A 20518-nucleotide genomic window follows, 5' to 3' on the forward strand; every position below is an offset into this window, starting at 1 on the left:
TCTCTCGATGTCCCTGCTCTCAAATGTTGCGTTTGTGTCCTTCCCCCTCTCTCCCCATCTTGTCTACCGCTCCCCTTATTTTGTGTTTTGTGTGTCGGTTTGGCTTTTTGTGTGATTATTGTTAGCTCTTTCACGAGCCTCGATCTTGTATACAAAAAAAAAAAAAAAAAAATTAAGTTGTTCCTCGATTGTAAACTGATGTTTACAGACAGACGGACGGACATGAACCAATTGCTTAACTCTGCTTTTCATTTCGCGTGTGTGGTGTATTCGTAATAAAATGAGCAGATGGTTCACATGTTTCACGTGAACGGCCTGCTCGGATACGAAGGGGTAACCGACAACAGTAATGTACTTAGGCAGTTAAGACCGAAAAATAGGGCGTATCGTTCATTTTTTCAGGAAAGCACCAAATTTGGCACAGATGTAGTATGGACCTACACAATTGTTTTCCTGAGGGGCGCCCAAAAATTCAGAACCCCTGGTGGCCGCCATATTGAATTTCAACATGACTGCCCTCTGTGACCTATTTCCCTCAATAACTTCTATACTATGAGCGATAACACCACAGTTCCAGTGTCTTACCCCATGTTTTCATGGTCTCTGAATCCAATGGGATCAATTGCATACAGATTGGCATCCATCATCTTTAATTTCAAGATGGCCACCATGGTCTTTCCATTTTCCTTGAATCTCATCGTATTTTAGGTAAAATTTCAATTCCAAGTGATACACATTGTTTTATTGGTCTCTGATAACAATGGAATGGTATTAATTAATCAGTTACACACAGTTGCAGTTTTAACTTAAAATATTGTGGGCACTTGAAAGGTGGAGGCTCTCGCACAGACGCGTAGTACTACAAGCACTGTCCATCGCAGTCACACAGTGATGTGCAGGGCAGATTTGCCCTGGAGCATTTACAGTTGCCTTTGCAGGCCGACTTACATTGGCAGCTTGTAAGCTCTGAACATGCCTCCTGTATCAGTGGTATTGTGGTCCAAATTGGTGTCCAAGAAGTCCCTGTTTTCATCCAGCCCCAATCAGCTGGTGATGGAAGTTCTGGGTAGGGCACAAGTGCCTGACTCCATACGTGTCCAGCCTGAAAACATGCACGTTTTAGGTGTTGTTCGAAGGCGTCTGCTGTTGGGGGAATGTGATCAATTGTTCTTGCCTTCTTCATGAACAAGTGTCGACGCATGTCATTCACTGTCTTTATCTCGGTAGTCCGGTCATAGAGGATGGCAACATATTGTTACAGACGCGGTTTTGGATGTTAGTTTACCGAGCGGTTTGGTATGACCGCGTCTGCACAGTTTACCCGATTCCACTCGAACGTTGGCCAAATCGCGCTATGCTAAATCAATTAAGGAAAGGACACAACGGCTGGGTTATATGACACGACACCAGGGGTACAGTTCTCAAGACCTCCGGAGGAGGTTATAATATTTGTATGCAGAACGTTTAGATTACAAGGACAAGAGGGACAGCATAGGAAGGTGGGCACTTAATCACGGTCTTATAGTAGTCCCGACAGACCACAGATAAACAGGACAAGACTGACTCACACAGGGATTGATGGCAAGGAAGGGCAGGTAGTCGATGGATAGCACAAGGTGCACCTTGGCTCAGGGACAGGATAAAGCGCGGTCCAAAAGATGCAGGGAGGTCTCTCAGCGCTCGGAGGCGGCGACTTCTCTCTTCAAGCTGGGGGCGCATCTGACGTCACGTCCGGTAAGTGGCTGCGTATATCCAGCGGGGAGTGACACGCCCTCGGCTCGTTAGCTCCGCCCCAGATGGAATCGGCCCGCCGCTTCTTATTGGGTGCGGGGGGGTTACCGGGCTCCGCCCTTGACGAGGAGCTGACAGCCAGCCCCTTCGTGGTAACCCCGTAACCTGGAGGTAACCTGGAGCACATGGGCAATGGCGGCTAACCGAGCCGGAGTGAGGACGCACACTCCCCGCGCGCTGTTGTTGTAGTTGTTGTTGTTGTTGTAGTTTCATGAGGAAGATGGGAGGAGGTATGGGGAGGTCCTAAACTCACTACTGGTGCCATACAATCACATTCTGGTGCAACGAAGAGTCAGAATTAATGGAAACGAGTCCTTAACTGACATAGACTAAGAATAACTAGCAAGATGTCCTATAGTTGTCTACGTGAGATGCGGTGAACCTGGGCACGACATTTAATGGGGGAAAAAGGGGAAGGTCGGTTCTACAGAGTGTTGTTTACAGACAATGGGACTAGGGAATGGGGGATTGGGGATAGTTGGGGAGTATTGGGGAAATAGGGGAATATTTACAAGCGGATATGGATGGAGGCCAAATCCCATATCCGCAACAATATCTTTCTATGCTCTGTAGTTCCATAGTAATAGCGTCCACAGATGGCCTATAAGCGAGAGCATGAAAGGTCTGCTTGATGCTGGGGTATGCCTCCCATGCCTTCCAGGCTGTCGTTTTCCCAATTTGGGCAAAAAATGACTGTCGCAGCCAGTGAAGGCATGAAATAATGGCAAAGACTCGGACTTCCTGCGGCCAAGGCCGGTGGCAATTTTATGGATGGCAAGGTAGCGGTAGCTTTTACCAGTGCCAATGGCAATCCAGAGTTCCTCCACACCGTGTGACTGGTAGGTAAAGTAGTGTGCTATTGCCAAGACCACAATATCAAAATCTACAGTTCGAATCGATACCCGTTTTCTCCCCTTTTTCACGGCATCCAGGACATTTTTTTGGATTTTTTTTAATTTTCTGAAATGTTGGGCGCCCCTCAGGAAAACAATTGTATAGGTCCATACTACATCTGTGCCAAATTTGGTGCTTTCCTGAAAAAAATGAACGATACTTCCTCTTAACTGCCTAACTAACAATGGTGTCCTTGCAACCAAAAAAGACCATGTTTGGTGAACACGTCTTTCATTAATTATTGAGACATTTGTTGTTCCTACTCATCGAAATAACCTGTGCAACCTCGGCGAGGCATTTCCAGCACCCTGGCTAGGTTCCACATCTTCCTGCGGAGAGCAAGTGCTCTGGTCTTCCTGGATGTTCCTTGACACCAGGTTGTACCACTTGCTTTTTGAGTGAGTTTGTGGTTGCTGTAGCTCACACCATACACAAATTAATGCTCCTAGATGTTCACATGTTATGTCTGAACGTCCATCTTCCTCTATGAAAACCAAACATGGCATACAATTCCTCCCTTCCTCATTCAGGCCCTGCCGGCGACATGTCTGTGCGTTTCACCGTGCTTCCTACCGCCGATGTGCCGTGCACCGGGTTCGACGTGCTGCCCGGCTTGCAGAAGATGCAGGGACACAAAGACTTGGCAGGTAAATTGCACTACCTTTTGGCACAATGTTCTGGCCAATATTGTGATGAAACTGTATTGTTATGTGGGTCTATGAGGGTCTGTTTGAATCTTGTGTTTTCTTGAAACCAAAGTGCCAGCACCTTAAATGATATTTTCAGGATATTGCCGGTTCATCGATAAGGTTATTTTGTCTTATTTATTCGCATGTCACACAAATGGTGACTCGTGAAAAATGCCATGGGAAGCTGTATCTCCACGTGATTGTAAAAAGGACGTGATTGTAAAAAGGATGGCCAGCTTTTGAAAGATGGCGTGCACTACGGTGTGTGTCTCATGTCGGTGACGCAGATGGGAGAATTCCTCAGAACTCATGCTAACATTTCTGCCGACTGCCTTATTGTGTGTTTTGCAATACGACAACTTCAGGAATGATGCTGGGAATATCATCAGCCCCTTTTCATGGTCTTCATCGACCTAACATTTGGGTTTGACTTGGTAAACCAGACTATGTGGTGTGATGTTTAGAGTGTCCGCTCCGAGTCTGGGAGGTCGGCAGTTCTAACCCCGGCTGAGTCATAACAAAGACTTCATAAAAATGGCACGTGTTGCTTCCTTGCTTAATGTTCAACATTTAAAAGGATAAAAGCATGGACAATCCCGATAGTTTGGAATCCATGGGGAGGATGAAGTTCCTCATGAGGGAATGGCCCGCTCTGTGCGGTGAGAAAGGTGGTGGCATTGTTGTGACGTTACTGGTACCCAGAGCATCCCGGGAAATGACCACTTCCAGCAAGCTCAGTGGCTGTTGTATGTCGAGTATTCCATTATTTGTTATGATATATTTGTGCGTGTGCATGTTCCACTATGAGCCTTAGATCTGGAAAAAGAGCAAAAACGGAATGCTCTGTTGAGCAGTTTGTATATTCCCTCCAAATTAATTTCTGTCATCAAGCCTTTTCATGACGACATGTCTGTAACCATTCTCATCAAGAAACCGGACCCCTTTCTTACCAGGACCAATGTCAAACAAAGCTGCTCCATCGCCCCCCCCCCCCCCCCCCAGTTCACCTATCTTGGCTATTACCTGTCACAAATGCTGTTATCTCTCACAAAGACCATTTATGAAGCAATCCAACATCGCATCTAATGTGTTGGTACTACATTTGGAGTTTGTTTGTTTTTTAGTCTAAACTCTTCGATGAACGTTTTGTTTTTCAATCCAAACAAACTCTTAATCTACCAGGCTGCTATAATCACTACACTTCGGTTTTGGATGCGAGACATGGGTAATCTCCAGAAAACATCTTTATATTTTAGAACATTACTTTGACCAACGAATCCTTCCCATCACCTGAGAAGGTTGATGCACCAATGCAAGTGTACTTCCAGTGCGATAAACCACTTGAATTGAAACAATCTTCGTTCGTATGCAGCACAAGGCTGTGGGTAGCATCATTGGTGAGGGCGCAGCTGTGCCACCCATGCAGTCCCCTGTACTAGTTAGGGCAGGAATTTGCAATTTGTTCAAGGTGCCAGCGATAGTTCACCTATTCTTCGCGAAGGACACCATGGGATCTTTAACATCCACCAACAAATGCTGGCAGACGGGACACCCAGTTTTCACGTCCATCTGAGGGATGGTGCACACATTGATGAATCGCTCTGCCTGTGAAACCCAAGCTAGACAGCTTAGAGGCAAGTGTGCTTACCTCTAGGCTACCCTGGCAGCCCACATTCAAGCCATTGTGTCGGTATCCTTTTTTTTTCCAACTGAGCCCTTTCCAGAGACCTCGTGAAGGTCAGAAATTGAGATTAAAAGACGTCCTCGAAGCCAACATCAACATGAAAACACAATAACTGCAGGCGAGAAATCGTCCCCAAATGCCTCGGGATCTCAAGATGAGGATTTCCATACCTTGACCGACAAGCTGAGAAAGGTGCAAAAGCTTTGATTCTGGGGAATTCTCGAAAAAAGTCCATAATTCTGGGGGAATTCTTCCGTCTGTAATTCTGGTGGAATCAACCCGTCCGCAATTCTGGGGGAAATAACCTGTCCGCAATTCTGGGGGAAATAACCTGTCCGCAATTCTGGGGGAAATAACCTGTCCGCAATTCTGGGGGAAATAACACGTCCGCAATTCTGGGGGAAATAACACGTCCACAATTCTGGGGGAAATAACCTGTCCGTAATTCTGGGGGAATTAATCCGTCCGTAATTCTGGGGGAATTAATCCGTCCGTAATTCTGGGGGAATTAATCCGTCCGTAATTCTGGGGGAATTAATCCGTCCGTAATTCTGGGGGAATTAATCCGTCCGTAATTCTGGGGGAATTAATCCGTCCGTAATTCTGGGGGAATTAATCCGTCCGTAATTCTGGGGGAATTAATCTGTTTGCAATTCTGGGGGAAATAACCTTCCCACAATTCTAGGGTAAATAACCCGCCTACAATTCTTGATGAATTAATCCATCCGCAATTCTGGGGGAATTAACCCATCCGCTATTCTGGGGGAATTAACCAGTCCACAATTTTGGGACAATTGACCTGTCCGCTATTCTGGGGAAATTGACCAGTCCGCAATTCTGGGGGGAATAACCTGTCCGCAGTTCCTGGGGAATTAACCCGTCTGTAATTTTTGGAGAATTAACCAGTCCGCTATTCTGGGGGAATTAACCCATCTGCAATTCTGGAGGAACTAACCCATCCACAATTCTGGGGGAATTAACCCCTCCGCAATTCTGGGGGAATGAAACTGTCTTCTATTCTTGGGGAATTAACTAGTCCGCTATTTTGGGAGAATTAACCCGTGCGCTGTTCTTGGGGAATTAAACAGTCCGCAATTCTGGGGGGAATAACCCGTCCTCAGTTTTGGGGGAATTAACCATTTTGCAATTCTAGTGGGAATTAACCAGTCCGCAATTTTGGGAGAATTCACCGAACCTTTTTTTTTTTTTTTGGATACAAGATCGATTCTCGTGAAAGAGCTAACATTAATCACACAACAAGTCAAACCGACACATGAAACACAAAATAAGGGGAGCGGTAGACAAGATGGAGAGAGAGAGGGGGAAGGACACAAACAACATTTGAGAGAAGGGACATCGAGAGAAATGTGGGAGGGAGAGGGCTTGGGGGGGGAGGCTGGAGAGGTATGAAACATATGGACACTGGAAGGACTTCCAGGAAAAGTTGGAATTTCAAAAAAGTGTATCTGGGGTGAATTAGCGGCGGTAGAAAAGGTCAAGGTTTTGGATGGGGGAAGATAAGAGATGGTGGTGAACAGCTGTTTTAAAGACCTGGAGGGAGGAGTGGGATTGAAGGGAGTGGGGGAGTTTGTTCCAGAGGCAGGAGAAAAGGGGAATGAAAGAGTGAAGGTGAGCAGAGAGCCTAGATTTTGGCAGTTTAACCATAAGAGGGTTCGCTGGCAGATCTTGTGCGACCTGTAGGAATATTTGGGGGACAGAGCACAGAGAGAGTTGGGGGAGCAAGGCCGGAGAGGAGTCGGTTGAGGACAGGAAGACCACCAACCTGCTTGCGGTGAGTGAGTTAAAGGCCCTCCGAGTTAGCTTCATCGCAGGAGATTCCAAATATTCTGAAAGCTTTGGTTTCAACAGCGTGAAGCCGAGCTAGGTGTGAGTCAGGAGCACCGGCCCAGAGGGGGGAACGGTATTCCATTGAGCTGTGGATGAAAGCCTTGTATGTGGTGAGGAGCTCAGGTGTGCCAAGGAAGGACTTCACACGACGGAGGATGCCCAGTCGGCGACTGGCTTTGGAGGCCAGCTTGGAAATGTGGTTTTCCCAAGAAAGATCATGGCAGATAGTGAGGCCCAAAAGCTTGACCGACAGAACTTCTTGGAGAGCATTGTTGAGAAAGTATATGGGAGGGTTTTCCAGTCGGTCTTTTCGGAGAGACATAGTAAGAGTGTGAGATTTGTCAGGATTGAAAGACATGTTCCACTTGTTTGACCAGTCTCATTTTGTCCAGGTCTGCAGAGAGTGAGAAGACTGCAGACTGCCGATCTGAGGGATGAGGAATGGAGCGGCAGAGAGTGGAGTCATCAGCAAAGAGATGGAGAGGACTTTCCAGAGAGTCTGAGAGATCATTGATTAAGACCAGAAATAGCACAGGGCCCAGAACACTACCTTGGGGAACTCCAGCCAGAACAGAAAGGGGAGATGAGAGAAATCCATTCAGGGCCACAAGTTGACTACGACCAGAGAGGAAGTCCGTAAGCCATGCGTGGAGATTTCCATGGATACCATAGGAGGAGAGTTTGGTGAGCAGAGCTGGGTGCCAGACCGTATCGAAGGCACGTGATATGTCAAGGGAGACGGCTCTGATTTCCTGTTTGGCATTTAGGACCTCCATCCATTGTTGAGACAGCAGAAGCAACATGTCCAGAGTAGAATGACCTGGTCTGAATCCAAATTGATGATCAGGGATCAAGCCATTGGAGAAGAGGAAGGATTTGATATCCGAAGCAATGATGGATTCCATGACTTTGCTGATAATTGGGAGCAGGCTGATTGGTCTGTAGTTGCAAGGATCTGTTTTTGCACCTTTTTTGTGTAAAGCGGTAATGTTTGCTGATTTCCAAGATGCTGGCAGATGACCATGAGCAAAAGAGAGGGTGAAAAGAACAGAGAGAGGGTGAGATATAGCGGCAGAGCAGGATTTTAGGACCCGTGGGCTGATGCCGTTTGGTTCATTTGCAGAATCAGAGTCTAGGTTTGACAAAAACTTCTCCACCTTGTCAGGAGAGAAGGACACAGAGTCCAGTAGTAGTTGGGTTCGACTGGGTAAGGTGGGAACAGAGAGAGATGGGTTTGGGACATAAGATTTTGAGGCAAACACAGAGTTGAGGCATTCGGCTTTGTCACACGGTGTCAACTGTGTAGCCATTTGAGGTAAGGGAGGGGATGGAGGGGGAACAAACACCAGAAACGGATTTGACCAGACGCCACCAGGATTTGGAGGAAGGAGAGGTTTGAGAGCTCATTCTTGAGTGTGGAGAGATGGTGCTTCCTGTCACTCCTGAGGGTAGACCCACACTTGTTCCGAGCTTGCTGGAAGGAACTGAGATTGCCTTCAGTTGGATTTGCCTTCCAATAGTCAAAGGCAAGTTGTTTCAGGGCAACTGCCTCAAGATTCAGTGTACCATGGATGGGAGGAAGGGTAAGACACCTGAAGATGAGATGGGATAAATCTGTGCATGAGAGAGAGAGCAGTTTGCTTTGGAAGAATTCCCAGGAAGAATTGATGTCAGAGGCAGTCGATATGGGAGACCAGTCCAGATGATTGATGGCTGCTTGCAGACCGTGCCAGTCAGCCTGAGTGAAATGCCAGACTCGTCGGTGCTGAGGAGGCTCTCTGCGAATGGCCAGAGATATGTCCACTTTAACAAGCACATGATCAGAAGAACCGATTGGAGCAGAAGAAGAGCAGCAGACATTTGCAGGGAAGTTTGTCATAACCAAGTCTGGAATCATTGACCGAGATCCGGGTCGCGAAATTGACAGATTGTGTCAGTCCCAATGAGTCGCAGAAGTCCTTTGCTGAGGTGCCATGGCTGGTGAGAGAGGAACCCACACCCAACCAGCTGGCATGATGACAGTTGAAGTCGCCACATATGAGGAAGAGAGAGTTTGGATGAGTTGATAGAAGTTGGTCCATGTCAGACAGCGAAATGTAAATGGAGTCATCACTGTTTGGAGCACGGTACAGAACGCATATGCACAAAAGGTGGGAGCGGAGAGGAATCCGTAGCCAGAGGTACTCCTGGGGGTGGGGTGGAGAGAGGGCAGTGCAAGGAGAGTGAGGATAGCAACCCCACCACCAGGACGAGGCTCAGGTCTATCATACCAGAGGAGGGAGTAACCAGGAAGAGATATTAAGGAATCGGAGACATCTTGAAGGAGGAAAGTTTCTGTTAAACAGATCAAGTCTGAATTGTCAGAAGCAACCTGAATGGAGAGATCAATCAGGTTTGAGCGAAACCCCGGATGTTTGAGGTCCATACCGTTAATGAGGAGAGAGGGGGAGCATCGGGTGCAGGACGGGGGAGGGAAAGGGTAGGATCAGATGAAGGATGAGAGGGGGAGGTAGGGAGAGCAGTTGATGGTGTGTCAGAGATTACAGAAGAGTTACAAGAAAGGGAAGGATGAGGAGGATGAAAGGTTTGATGGTGATGGGATGAGGCACAGTAAGGGGTTGTTTGAGGGTGGGCAGAGGAAAGTAGAAGGTTGGGGGAGGTGGAGGTATGAGATAGAAGGGAGACGAAGTGGGGAGGAGGCGGCTTTGAGGAGGAGGGGGGAGGGGGGCGAATTGGAGAGGGATGGTAGGGGGGGGAGATTTGAAGGGGAGGGGTTGGGGGGAGTTTTGAAGGGGAGGGGTTGGGGGGAGTTTCGAAGGGGAGGGGCAAAGGGGGAGTTTCGGAGGGGAGGGGCAAGGGGGGACTTTCGGAGGGGAGGGGCAAGGGGGGAGATTTGGATGGGAGGGGCAAGGGGGGAGATTTGGATGGGAGGGGCAAGGGGGGAGATTTGGAGGGGAGGGGCAAGGGGGGAGTTTCGGAGGGGAGGGGCAAGGGGGGAGTTTAGGAGGGGAGGGGCAAGGGGGGAGTTTAGGAGGGGAGGGGCAAGGGGGGGAGTTTAGGAGGGGAGGGGCAAGGGGGGAGTTTAGGAGGGGAGGGGCAAGGGGGGAGTTTAGGAGGGGAGGGGCAAGGGGGGAGTTTAGAAAGTGGATGATTAATGAAAGACGAACATTTATAACAAATTGGGTTTGTTGTGATTTTCAAGTTAGCGATCCATTTAAGAACGATGGAGGAGGGGTGGAATGAATGTGAATTTAGAGCATGTCGTGAGGAAGAGTTGTATGGGATTGAATTTTTTTTTTGGGAGTGGAATGAATTTAAGAGGAAATTGAAAAAAGCCTTTTAAATAGGAAGAAAAACTGTGTTGTAATATACCACTGAATAAAACACTGCAGGGGAAAGTTTAAACATATTTAAACAGAACCGTGAACAACAATCTTCTATTCACAAAAATACCAACGGGGAGAGGGAGCCTAGAGGGACAACCACGAGTCACTTGAGCAGGGCAAAAGGTGGAAGGCAAGGTGATAATGGGGGTGGGGTGACAGCGCACGTGGACAGAAGCACACGATTAGACAATGGCACACGTGGAGAAAAGGAAATAAATGTTGTTGTTTTTTTTTTGTTTTTTTTGGGGGGGGGGGGGGGGGGTTTAAAACGTTAGACAAAGAGTAGATTTTCGGGGGAGAAGGGAAATATCTAAGAACCAAGCAAAAACAGCGAAGGAAGGAACTTCAGTGGACAAACTTTGACTGGGGAAGCCTAAGGCTACAAGGCCGCACATGCGGGGCAAATGGAAACGATTAATTTATGAAAGATTAACACCGAGAATCTTCCTCGGGACACACTATAGGTTCACACACCGAAAGATAAATACAGTTTCGACAAATATAATTGTGAACAATTGCTTAACTTCAAAAACGTGGAGAACGTGTACAGCTTCGAAAAACCGTGCCATCGCCGGCAAGATCTCTCGAGATCCCAACCTGCCCGCAATTCTGGGGGAATTAATCCATCCACTATTCTGGGAGAACTAATCGGTCTGCAATTCTGGAGGAATTAACCAGCCCTAAATTATAGGGGGAATTAACTCGTCAGCAATTCTGGGGAAATTCACCTGTCCGCAATTCTGGGGGAATAACCCGTCCGCTATTTTGGGGGAATTAACCCATTCACAATTCCAGGGAATTAACCTGTCCTGTCGGGGAGAATTAACTTGGCTGCAATTCAGGGGGAATTAACCAGTCCGTAATTCTCGGGGAAATTAACCTGTCCGCAAATTTGGGAGAATTAACCTGTCCGCTCTTCTGGGGGAATTAACCCATCCGCTCTTCTGGGGGAATTAACACGTCCGCTCTTCTGGGGGGAATTAACCAGTCTGCCATTCTGGGGGAATTAACCAGTCTGCCATTCTGGGGGAATTAACCAGTCTGCCATTCTGGGGGAATTAACCAGTCTGCCATTCTGGGGGAATTAACCAGTCTGCCATTCTGGGGGAATTAACCAGTCTGCCATTCTGGGGGAATTAACCAGTCTGCCATTCTGGGGGAATTAACCAGTCTGCCATTCTGGGGGAATTAACCTGTTTTGCAATTCTGGGGGAATTAACCCATCCGCTTTTCTGGGGGAATTAACTAGTCTACTATTCTGGGGGAATTAACCCATCCACAATTTTGGTATAATTAACCCATCCACAATTTTGGTATAATTAACCCGTCCGCTATTCTGGGGGAATTAACCCATCCGCACATCTCGGGGAATTAACCCATCTGCACATCTGGGGGAATTAACACGTCGTCTGTTCTGGGAGAATTAACCCGTCCACAATTTTGGGGGAATTACCAGGACCACAATTTTGGGGGAATTAACAAGTCCGCAATTTTGGGGGATTTAACCGGTCCTCAATTTTTGGGGATTTAACCGGTCCTCAATTTTTGGGGAATTAAGCGGTCCACAATTTTGGGAGAATTAAGCGGTTCACAATTTTGGGGGAATTGAGCGGTCCACAATTTTGGGGGAATTGAGCGGTTCACAATTTTGGGGGAATTGAGCGGTCCACAATTTTGGGGGAATAAAGCGGTCCACAATTTTGGGGGAATTGAGCGGTCCACAATTTTGGGGGAATTAAGCGGTCCACAATTTTGGGAGAATTAAGCGGTTCACAATTTTGGGGGAATTGAGCGGTCCACAATTTTGGGGGAATTGAGCGGTTCACAATTTTGGGGGAATTAAGCGGTCCACAATTTTTGGGGAATTAACCGGTCCGCCATTTTTGGGGAATTAAGCGGTCCACAATTTTGGGAGAATTAAGCGGTCCACAATTTTGGGGGAATTGAGCGGTTCACAATTTTGGGGGAATTGAGCGGTCCACAATTTTGGGGGAATTGAGCGGTCCACAATTTTGGGGGAATCAAGCGGTCCACAATTTTGGGGGAATTAAGCGGTCCACAATTTTGGGGGAATGAACCGGTGCACAATTTTGGGGGAATTAAGCGGTGCACAATTTTGGGGGAATTATCCCACCCGCAATTTGGGGGTAATGTTTTTTTTTTCGCTAGTGGAGGTTAAAAATGCAACGGACTGACAGCATGACCAGCGTTGAACACCACCGAAAAAGAGAAGGTGAGGAAATACACCTGCAAGCTCGAGGGATGGGCTGGGTATGGCTAATGGGGGTTGATTTGTTTCATCTTTTTATACCTGTATGTTTACCTGTCATCGTATTTTAGTTTATCTTCTTGTCTGCACCTCATTCAATCCCTCATTGTCAGTAAAGATAGATGACATTTTTATTGTCTTCGCAACAACTCATTTGGCTGATTGCATTTGTGTTTTTTTTATCAACCACGTCAATCTTGCTGATGATACAACTTGTCTTTTTTCTCACCGTACAACGGATTCAATGCACATGCACTGTTGTACATGAACCTTCCATCATACTTTACATAAACTTCTCATGCATTTACTGTAAATACTTCACGTAAACTTGTGCTTTGCTTGAAGGTTGTAATCAAGATAAGCTAGCTGCCTTTTTGCCTGAATGTTCCAGGACGGTGCGAGGCCGTTTTGCAAATTGCCAATCGATAGGTCTCGGCATGAAGGTGTTAGCGGCTGTAATGGCGGTGGGTATCCTGCCAAGCTGGCAGCGGGTGACACTTTAATCCGATGGACAGCAACGCAGGGCATGAGTCGTGGCTGGTTCGAGATTGAATCCTGAAGCACCCGAAGCACCCTTCATTGCTGAGTATATCGGCAGTTGTCCCAGTTGCCACTACCTCCACTGCCTCGCATTGTTGCTGAGCGTGATGTATGGTACATCTGCTCATGTTTCGAACAAACATCTACGAATAATTGGATTCCAAACGTTCTGAAAGAAAGCTGATTCTTCCGGAGTGACCAGTGGAAATTTTTGCAAATGCAAAGGCGGTGTTTCAGCTCGGTGTTGCACATCTGAATAGTGGGCGCAAGACGGTGTGAAGGTGTAAATTAGTTTCTGAAGGGCCCGGTCCCATGGACGGTGAATCAGTATGGTTGGCCTGGGAAGCGTTTCGGGGCTTCGCCAAAGTTCTTTTTCTCTACTCTCGCTACCCACCCGTTTCTCTTTCTCTACTCTCTCTACTCTCGCTACTCTCGCTACCCAACCTGCCCCATTTTCATTTGCACTGCAAAGTGGTCGCAATGTTGCCTCAAAGGTTGCCATGAGATTATGCAGCTTTTCCTAGGGTAACGATGGCAGTATAAATAATGTCATTCCCAGAATGCCCAAAAATTTATGTTCCAGGTATTGAGGTATTTCAATGACTCCCTCCTGAGCACTTTCCTCAATATCTTGTGCAAGCAATGTTTTACCACTTGTTATTTTTCAACACCTGAAAATCCCCGCTTTTACTGCAAATTGGGGGTGGTACTCGTCATACTCATCACTGCTGGCTCAACAGATGGTTTATTCTTGGGTGAAATGCCAGGGGCATACAGAAAGGCCCCTTTACATAAGAGTATGTGTCATGTGGCAAAGTGCAGAACAAAAAGGTTCTCAAACGCATTACCTCAACGAACAAAGCATTTACTTCTGAAATTTGCAGCCAATTTCGTCCAGTAGAAGCCGAGAAACGCATTTTCAGTCCCCATGTTAAAGCTGCATCCAGAGAAACGATCCCATATAAAGGGAGGGGAGCTTTGCTCCTCCCTTTGATAAAAGGACGTAGGATATTTGAGCGATTAAGCATTGATTTGTGTGTGTGTGTGTGTGTGTGTGTGTGTGTGTGTGTGTGTGTGTGTGTGTGTGTGTGTGTGTGTGTGTGTGTGTGTGTGTGTGTGTGTGTGTGTGTGTGTGTGTGTGTGTGTGTGTGTGTGTGTGTGTGTGTGTGTGTGTGTGTGTGTGTGTCTGTCTCTGTGTGGGTGTCTCTGTCTCTGTGTGGGTGTGGGTGTCTCTGTCTCTGTGTGGGTGTCTCTGTCTCTGTGTGGGTGTGGGTGTCTCTGTCTCTGTGTGGGTGTCTCTGTCTCTGTGTGGGTGTGTGTGTCTCTGTCTCTGTGGGTGTGTGTGTCTCTGTCTCTGTCTCTGTGGGTGTGTGTGTCTCTGTCTCTGTCTCTGTGGGTGTGTGTGTCTCTGTGTGTGTGTGTGTGTGTGTGTGTGTGGTCTCTCTGTGTGTGTGTGTGGTCTCTCTGTGTGTGTGTGTGGTCTCTCTGTGTGTGTGTGTGGTCTCTCTGTGTGTGTGTGTGGTCTCTCTGTGTGTGTGTGTGGTCTCTCTGTGTGTGTGTGTGGTCTCTCTGTGTGTGTGTGTGGTCTCTCTGTGTATGTGTGTGGTCTCTCTGTGTGTGTGTGTGGTCTCTCTGTGTGTGTGTGTGGTCTCTCTGTGTGTGTGTGTGGTCTCTCTGTGTGTGTGTGTGGTCTCTCTGTGTGTGTGTGGTCTCTCTGTGTGTGTGTGGTCTCTCTGTGTGTGTGTGGTCTCTCTGTGTGTGTGTGGTCTCTCTCTGTGTGTGTGTGGTCTCTCTCTGTGTGTGTGTGGTCTCTGTGTGTGTGTGTGTGTGTGTGTGTGTGTGTGTGTGTGTGTGTGTGTGTGTGTGTGTGTGTGTGTGTGTGTGTGTGTGTGTGTGTGTGGTCTCTGTGTGTGGTCTCTCTGTGTGTGTGGTCTCTGTGTGTGTGTGGTCTCTGTGTGTGTGTGTGTGTGTGTGTGTGGTCTCTGTGTGTGTGTGTGGTCTCTGTGTGTGTGTGTGGTCTCTGTGTGTGTGTGTGGTCTCTGTGTGTGTGTGTGTGTGTGTGTGTGTGTGTGTGTGTGTGTGTGTGTGTGTGTGTGTGGTCTCTGTGTGTGTGTGTGGTCTCTGTGTGTGTGTGTGGTCTCTGTGTGTGTGTGTGGTCTCTGTGTGTGTGTGTGGTCTCTGTGTGTGTGTGTGGTCTCTGTGTGTGTGTGTGGTCTCTGTGTGTGTGTGTGGTCTCTGTGTGTGTGTGTGGTCTCTGTGTGTGTGTGTGGTCTCTGTGTGTGTGTGTGGTCTCTGTGTGTGTGTGTGGTCTCTGTGTGTGTGTGTGGTCTCTGTGTGTGTGTGTGGTCTCTGTGTGTGTGTGTGGTCTCTGTGTGTGTGTGTGGTCTCTGTGTGTGTGTGTGGTCTCTGTGTGTGTGGTCTCTCTGTCTGTGTGTGTGGTCTCTCTGTCTGTGTGTGTGGTCTCTCTGTCTGTGTGTGTGGTCTCTGTGTGTGTGTGTGTGGTCTCTGTGTGTGTGTGTGTGGTCTCTCTGTGTGTGTGGTCTCTCTCTGTCGTTGTGTGTGGTCTCTCTCTGTCGTTGTGTGTGGTCTCTCTCTGTCGTTGTGTGTGGTCTCTCTCTGTCGTTGTGTGTGGTCTCTCTCTGTCGTTGTGTGTGGTCTCTCTCTGTCGTTGTGTGTGGTCTCTCTCTGTCGTTGTGTGTGGTCTCTCTCTGTCGTTGTGTGTGGTCTCTCTCTGTCGTTGTGTGTGGTCTCTCTCTGTCGTTGTGTGTGGTCTCTCTCTGTCGTTGTGTGTGGTCTCTCTCTGTCGTTGTGTGTGGTCTCTCTCTGTCGTTGTGTGTGGTCTCTCTCTGTCGTTGTGTGTGGTCTCTCTCTGTCGTTGTGTGTGGTCTCTCTCTGTCGTTGTGTGTGGTCTCTCTCTGTCGTTGTGTGTGGTCTCTCTCTGTCGTTGTGTGTGGTCTCTCTCTGTCTGTGTGTGTGGTCTCTCTCTGTCTCTGTGTGTGGTCTCTCTCTGCCTGTGTGTGTGGTCTCTCTCTCTCTGTCTGTGTGTGTGTGGTCTCTCTCTCTCTGTCTGTGTGTGTGTGGTCTCTCTCTCTGTCTCTGTGTGTGTGGTCTCTCTCTGTCTGTGTGTGTGTGTGTGTGGTCTCTCTCTCTCTGTCTGTGTGTGTGTGTGGTCTCTCTCTCTCTGTCTGTGTGTGTGTGGTCTCTCTCTCTCTGTCTGTGTGTGTGTGGTCTCTCTCTCTCTCTCTCTCTCTCTCTCTCTCTCTGTCTGTGTGTGTGTGTGGTCTCTCTGTGTGTGTGTGTGTGTGGTCTCTCTCTGTGTGTGTGTGGTCTCTCTCTGTGTGTGTGTGGTCTCTCTCTGTGTGTGTGTGGTCTCTCTCTGTGTGTGTGGTCTCTGTGTGTGTGTGTGTGTGTGTGTGTGTGTGTGTGTGTGTGTGTGTGTGTGTGGTCTCTCTGTGTGTGTGTGTGGTCTCTGTGTGTGTGTGTGTGTGTGGTCTCTCTGTGTGTGTGTGTGGTCTCTCTGTGTGTGTGTGTGGTCTCTCTGTGTGTGTGTGTGGTCTCTCTGTGTGTGTGTGTGGTCTCTCTGTGTGTGTGTGTGGTCTCTCTGTGTGTGTGTGTGGTCTCTCTGTGTGTGTGTGTGGTCTCTCTCTGTGTGTGTGTGTGGTCTCTCTGTGTGTGTGTGTGGTCTCTCTGTGTGTGTGTGTGGTCTCTCTCTGTGTGTGTGTGGTCTCTCTCTGTGTGTGTGTGGTCTCTGTGTGTGTGTGGTCTCTGTGTGTGTGTGGTCTCTGTGTGTGTGTGGTCTCTGTGTGTGTGTGGTCTCTGTGTGTGGTCTCTCTCTCTGTGTGTGTGTGGTCTCTCTCTCTGTGTGTGTGTGTGGTCTCTCTCTCTCTGTCTGTGTGTGTGTGGTCTCTCTCTCTCTGTCTGTGTGTGTGTGGTCTCTCTCTCTCTGTCTGTGTGTGTGTGGTCTCTCTCTCTCTCTGTCTGTGTGTGTGTGGTCTCTCTGTGTGTGTGTGTGTGTGGTCTCTCTGTGTGTGTGTGTGGTCTCTCTCTGTGTGTGTGTGGTCTCTCTCTGTGTGTGTGGTCTCTCTGTGTGTGTGTGTGTGGTCTCTCTGTGTGTGTGTGTGGTCTCTGTGTGTGTGTGTGTGGTCTCTCTGTGTGTGTGTGTGGTCTCTCTGTGTGTGTGTGTGGTCTCTCTGTGTGTGTGTGTGGTCTCTCTGTGTGTGTGTGTGGTCTCTCTGTGTGTGTGTGTGGTCTCTCTGTGTGTGTGTGTGGTCTCTCTGTGTGTGTGTGTGGTCTCTCTGTGTGTGTGTGTGGTCTCTGTGTGTGTGTGTGGTCTCTGTGTGTGTGTGGTCTCTGTGTGTGGTCTCTCTCTCTCTGTGTGTGTGTGGTCTCTCTCTCTGTGTGTGTGTGGTCTCTCTCTCTGTGTGTGTGTGTGGTCTCTCTCTCTGTGTGTGTGTGTGGTCTCTCTCTCTGTGTGTGTGTGTGGTCTCTGTGTGTGTGTGTGTGTGGTCTCTGTGTGTGTGTGTGGTCTCTCTGTGTGTGTGTGTGGTCTCTCTGTGTGTGTGTGTGGTCTCTCTGTGTGTGTGTGTGGTCTCTCTGTGTGTGTGTGTGGTCTCTCTGTGTGTGTGTGTGGTCTCTCTGTGTGTGTGTGTGGTCTCTCTGTGTGTGTGTGTGGTCTCTCTGTGTGTGTGTGTGTGGTCTCTCTGTGTGTGTGTGTGTGGTCTCTCTGTGTGTGTGTGTGGTCTCTCTGTGTGTGTGTGTGTGGTCTCTCTGTGTGTGTGTGTGGTCTCTCTGTGTGTGTGTGTGGTCTCTCTGTGTGTGTGTGTGTGGTCTCTGTGTGTGTGTGTGTGTGTGGTCTCTCTGTGTGTGTGTGTGGTCTCTCTGTGTGTGTGTGTGGTCTCTCTGTGTGTGTGTGTGGTCTCTCTGTGTGTGTGTGTGGTCTCTCTGTGTGTGTGTGGTCTCTCTGTGTGTGTGTGGTCTCTCTGTGTGTGTGTGTGGTCTCTCTGTGTGTGTGTGGTCTCTCTGTGTGTGTGTGTGTGGTCTCTCTGTGTGTGTGTGTGTGGTCTCTGTGTGTGTGGTCTCTCTGTCTGTGTGTGTGGTCTCTCTGTCTGTGTGTGTGGTCTCTCTGTCTGTGTGTGTGGTCTCTCTGTCTGTGTGTGTGGTCTCTCTGTCTGTGTGTGTGGTCTCTCTGTCTGTGTGTGTGGTCTCTCTGTCTGTGTGTGTGGTCTCTCTGTCTCTGTGTGTGTGGTCTCTCTGTCTGTGTGTGTGGTCTCTCTCTGTCGTTGTGTGTGGTCTCTCTCTCTCTGTCTGTGTGTGTGTGCTCTCTCTCTGTCTGTGTGTGTGTGCTCTCTCTCTGTCTGTGTGTGTGTGGTCTCTCTCTCTCTGTCTGTGTGTGTGTGGTCTCTCTCTCTCTGTCTGTGTGTGTGTGGTCTCTCTCTCTCTCTCTCTCTCTCTCTCTCTCTGTCTGTGTGTGTGTGTGGTCTCTCTCTCTGTCTGTGTGTGTGGTCTCTCTCTCTCTCTCTCTCTGTCTGTGTGTGTGGTCTCTCTCTCTCTCTGTCTGTGTGTGTGGTCTCTCTCTCTCTCTCTGTCTGTGTGTGTGGTCTCTCTCTCTCTCTGTCTGTGTGTGTGGTCTCTCTCTCTCTCTCTGTCTGTGTGTGTGTGGTCTCTCTCTCTGTCTGTGTGTGTGTTCTCTCTCTCTCTGTCTGTGTGTGTGGTCTCTCTCTCTCTGTCTGTGTGTGTGTGTGTGGTCTCTCTCTCTCTGTCTGTGTGTGTGGCCTCTCTCTCTCTCTGTCTGTGTGTGGTCTCTCTCTGTCTGTGTGTGTGGTCTCTCTCTATCTGTCTGTGTGTGTGGTCTCTCTCTCTCTGTCTGTGTGTGTGGTCTCTCTCTCTCTGTCTATGTGTGTGGTCTCTCTCTCTCTGTCTATGTGTGTTTTCTCTCTCTGTGTGTGTGTGTGTGTGTGTGTGTGTGTGTGTGTGTGTGTGTGTGTATGTGTGTGTGTGTACGTACAACAATGAAACGACATCGAAAATTATTCCAAATCGGAAACTCACTGTTTTAAGGATGCCATAAAGGACACAAACAGGCACAAATAACTTATGCAACATGTTTGATGGGGTGATATAATCGACACTGTGTAAAACTGCGGTTGAACACAGAATTAATTAAATTATTGTTCTAATTCTAATTTGTATCGAATTCTAATTTGGTGTGTGGGTGCAACCCACGTCAAAATCCAAGATGGCCGCCACCATGTATGTCTGACGCCATGTATGTCTGAACCTTGAGTGGAATATCTTGAAAAATAAGTGAAGTACCAACTTCTAATCTGGTGTGTGGGTGTATCTAGGCATAAGGAAGAACGCCATTGAAAATTGGGTCGCCACGTCAAAATCCAAGATGGCCGCCACCATATATATGTCTGAACCTTGTGAGCGAAATATCTTGAAAAATAAACGAACTACTAACTTATAATCTGGTGTGTGGGTGTATCGACGCATAAGGGAGAACGCTATTGAAAATTGGGTCGCCACGTCAAAATCCAAGATGGCCGCCTTGCATCTTCCACTTTGTCAACTCCGCCTCACTTCACCGACGGGGGACCTAGGCGTGTAACGCTTGTGCACCTATATATCTTGTTAAACCTTTATTTTATTTGAATTATGTACTTGAATATTGTAGAATGTACAAAATGCCTGCATAATTCTTCCAAGAACCTCCAGTTTAGCTGTACATTACTTTACTGTATAAATAAGGGTGGTGAATAAGACTGCTTCAATCTCGCTAAACTTCCAGATTTTTTTTTTTTAATGATCTTTAAAATCATTATTTTATTATGTCTCCGCCAACAGCGTCACCGGAGGCATTTTGTTTTTGGGTTGTGCGTCCGTGATAGGTTTTTGTTGGCGTGATAACCTAAGAACAACTGAAGGGAACCAAGTCAAACTTGGTGCATGTATGTATGATTGTGTAAAGATGAAATGATTATATTTTGGGGCCAGGAGGTCAAAGGTCCTGTTAGGCAGTGTTCTGGGCCCTGTGCTTTTTCTGATCTTCATCAATGATATATTCGACTCTGGAAAATCCTCTATCTCTTTGCTGATGACTCCACTCTCTGCCACTCCATATGTCAACCCTCAGATCGGCAGTCTGCAGCCTCCTCACTCTCTGCAGACCTGGACAAAATCAAAGACTTCTCAAACAAGTGGAACATGTCTTTCAATCCTGACAAATCTCATATTCTCCTGATGTCTCTCCGTAAAGACCATCTGGAAAACCCTGCTATCTACTTTCTGAACAATCCTCTCCAAGAAGTTCTGCCACTCAAGCTTTTGGGTCTCACTATCTGCCATGATCTTTCCTGAGAAAACCACATTTCCAAGCTGGCCTCCAAAGCCACTCGCCATCTGGGCGACAAGCTGG

The 20518-nt window shown here is 47.9% G+C and overlaps 1 protein-coding gene across 1 annotated transcript in view; it reads left to right on the forward strand.

Annotated features, from left to right (window-relative positions):
• Nucleotides 1-3219: 3219 nt before the first annotated feature.
• The window catches only part of LOC137427127 (solute carrier family 12 member 5-like), a 369173-nt gene continuing 351874 nt past the window's right edge, over nt 3220-20518 (forward strand). Inside the window, exon 1 of the mRNA XM_068116316.2 lies at nt 3220-3332. Within this exon, the coding sequence (XP_067972417.2) occupies nt 3230-3332 (103 nt within the window). The 5' untranslated portion in view covers nt 3220-3229. The remainder of the gene's footprint in view (nt 3333-20518) is intronic.

Source organism: Myxine glutinosa, chromosome 5 (genome assembly GCF_964187855.1).
Source record: "Myxine glutinosa chromosome 5, kmMyxGlut1.1, whole genome shotgun sequence".
In the NCBI taxonomy this organism is placed as follows: domain Eukaryota; kingdom Metazoa; phylum Chordata; class Myxini; order Myxiniformes; family Myxinidae; genus Myxine; species Myxine glutinosa.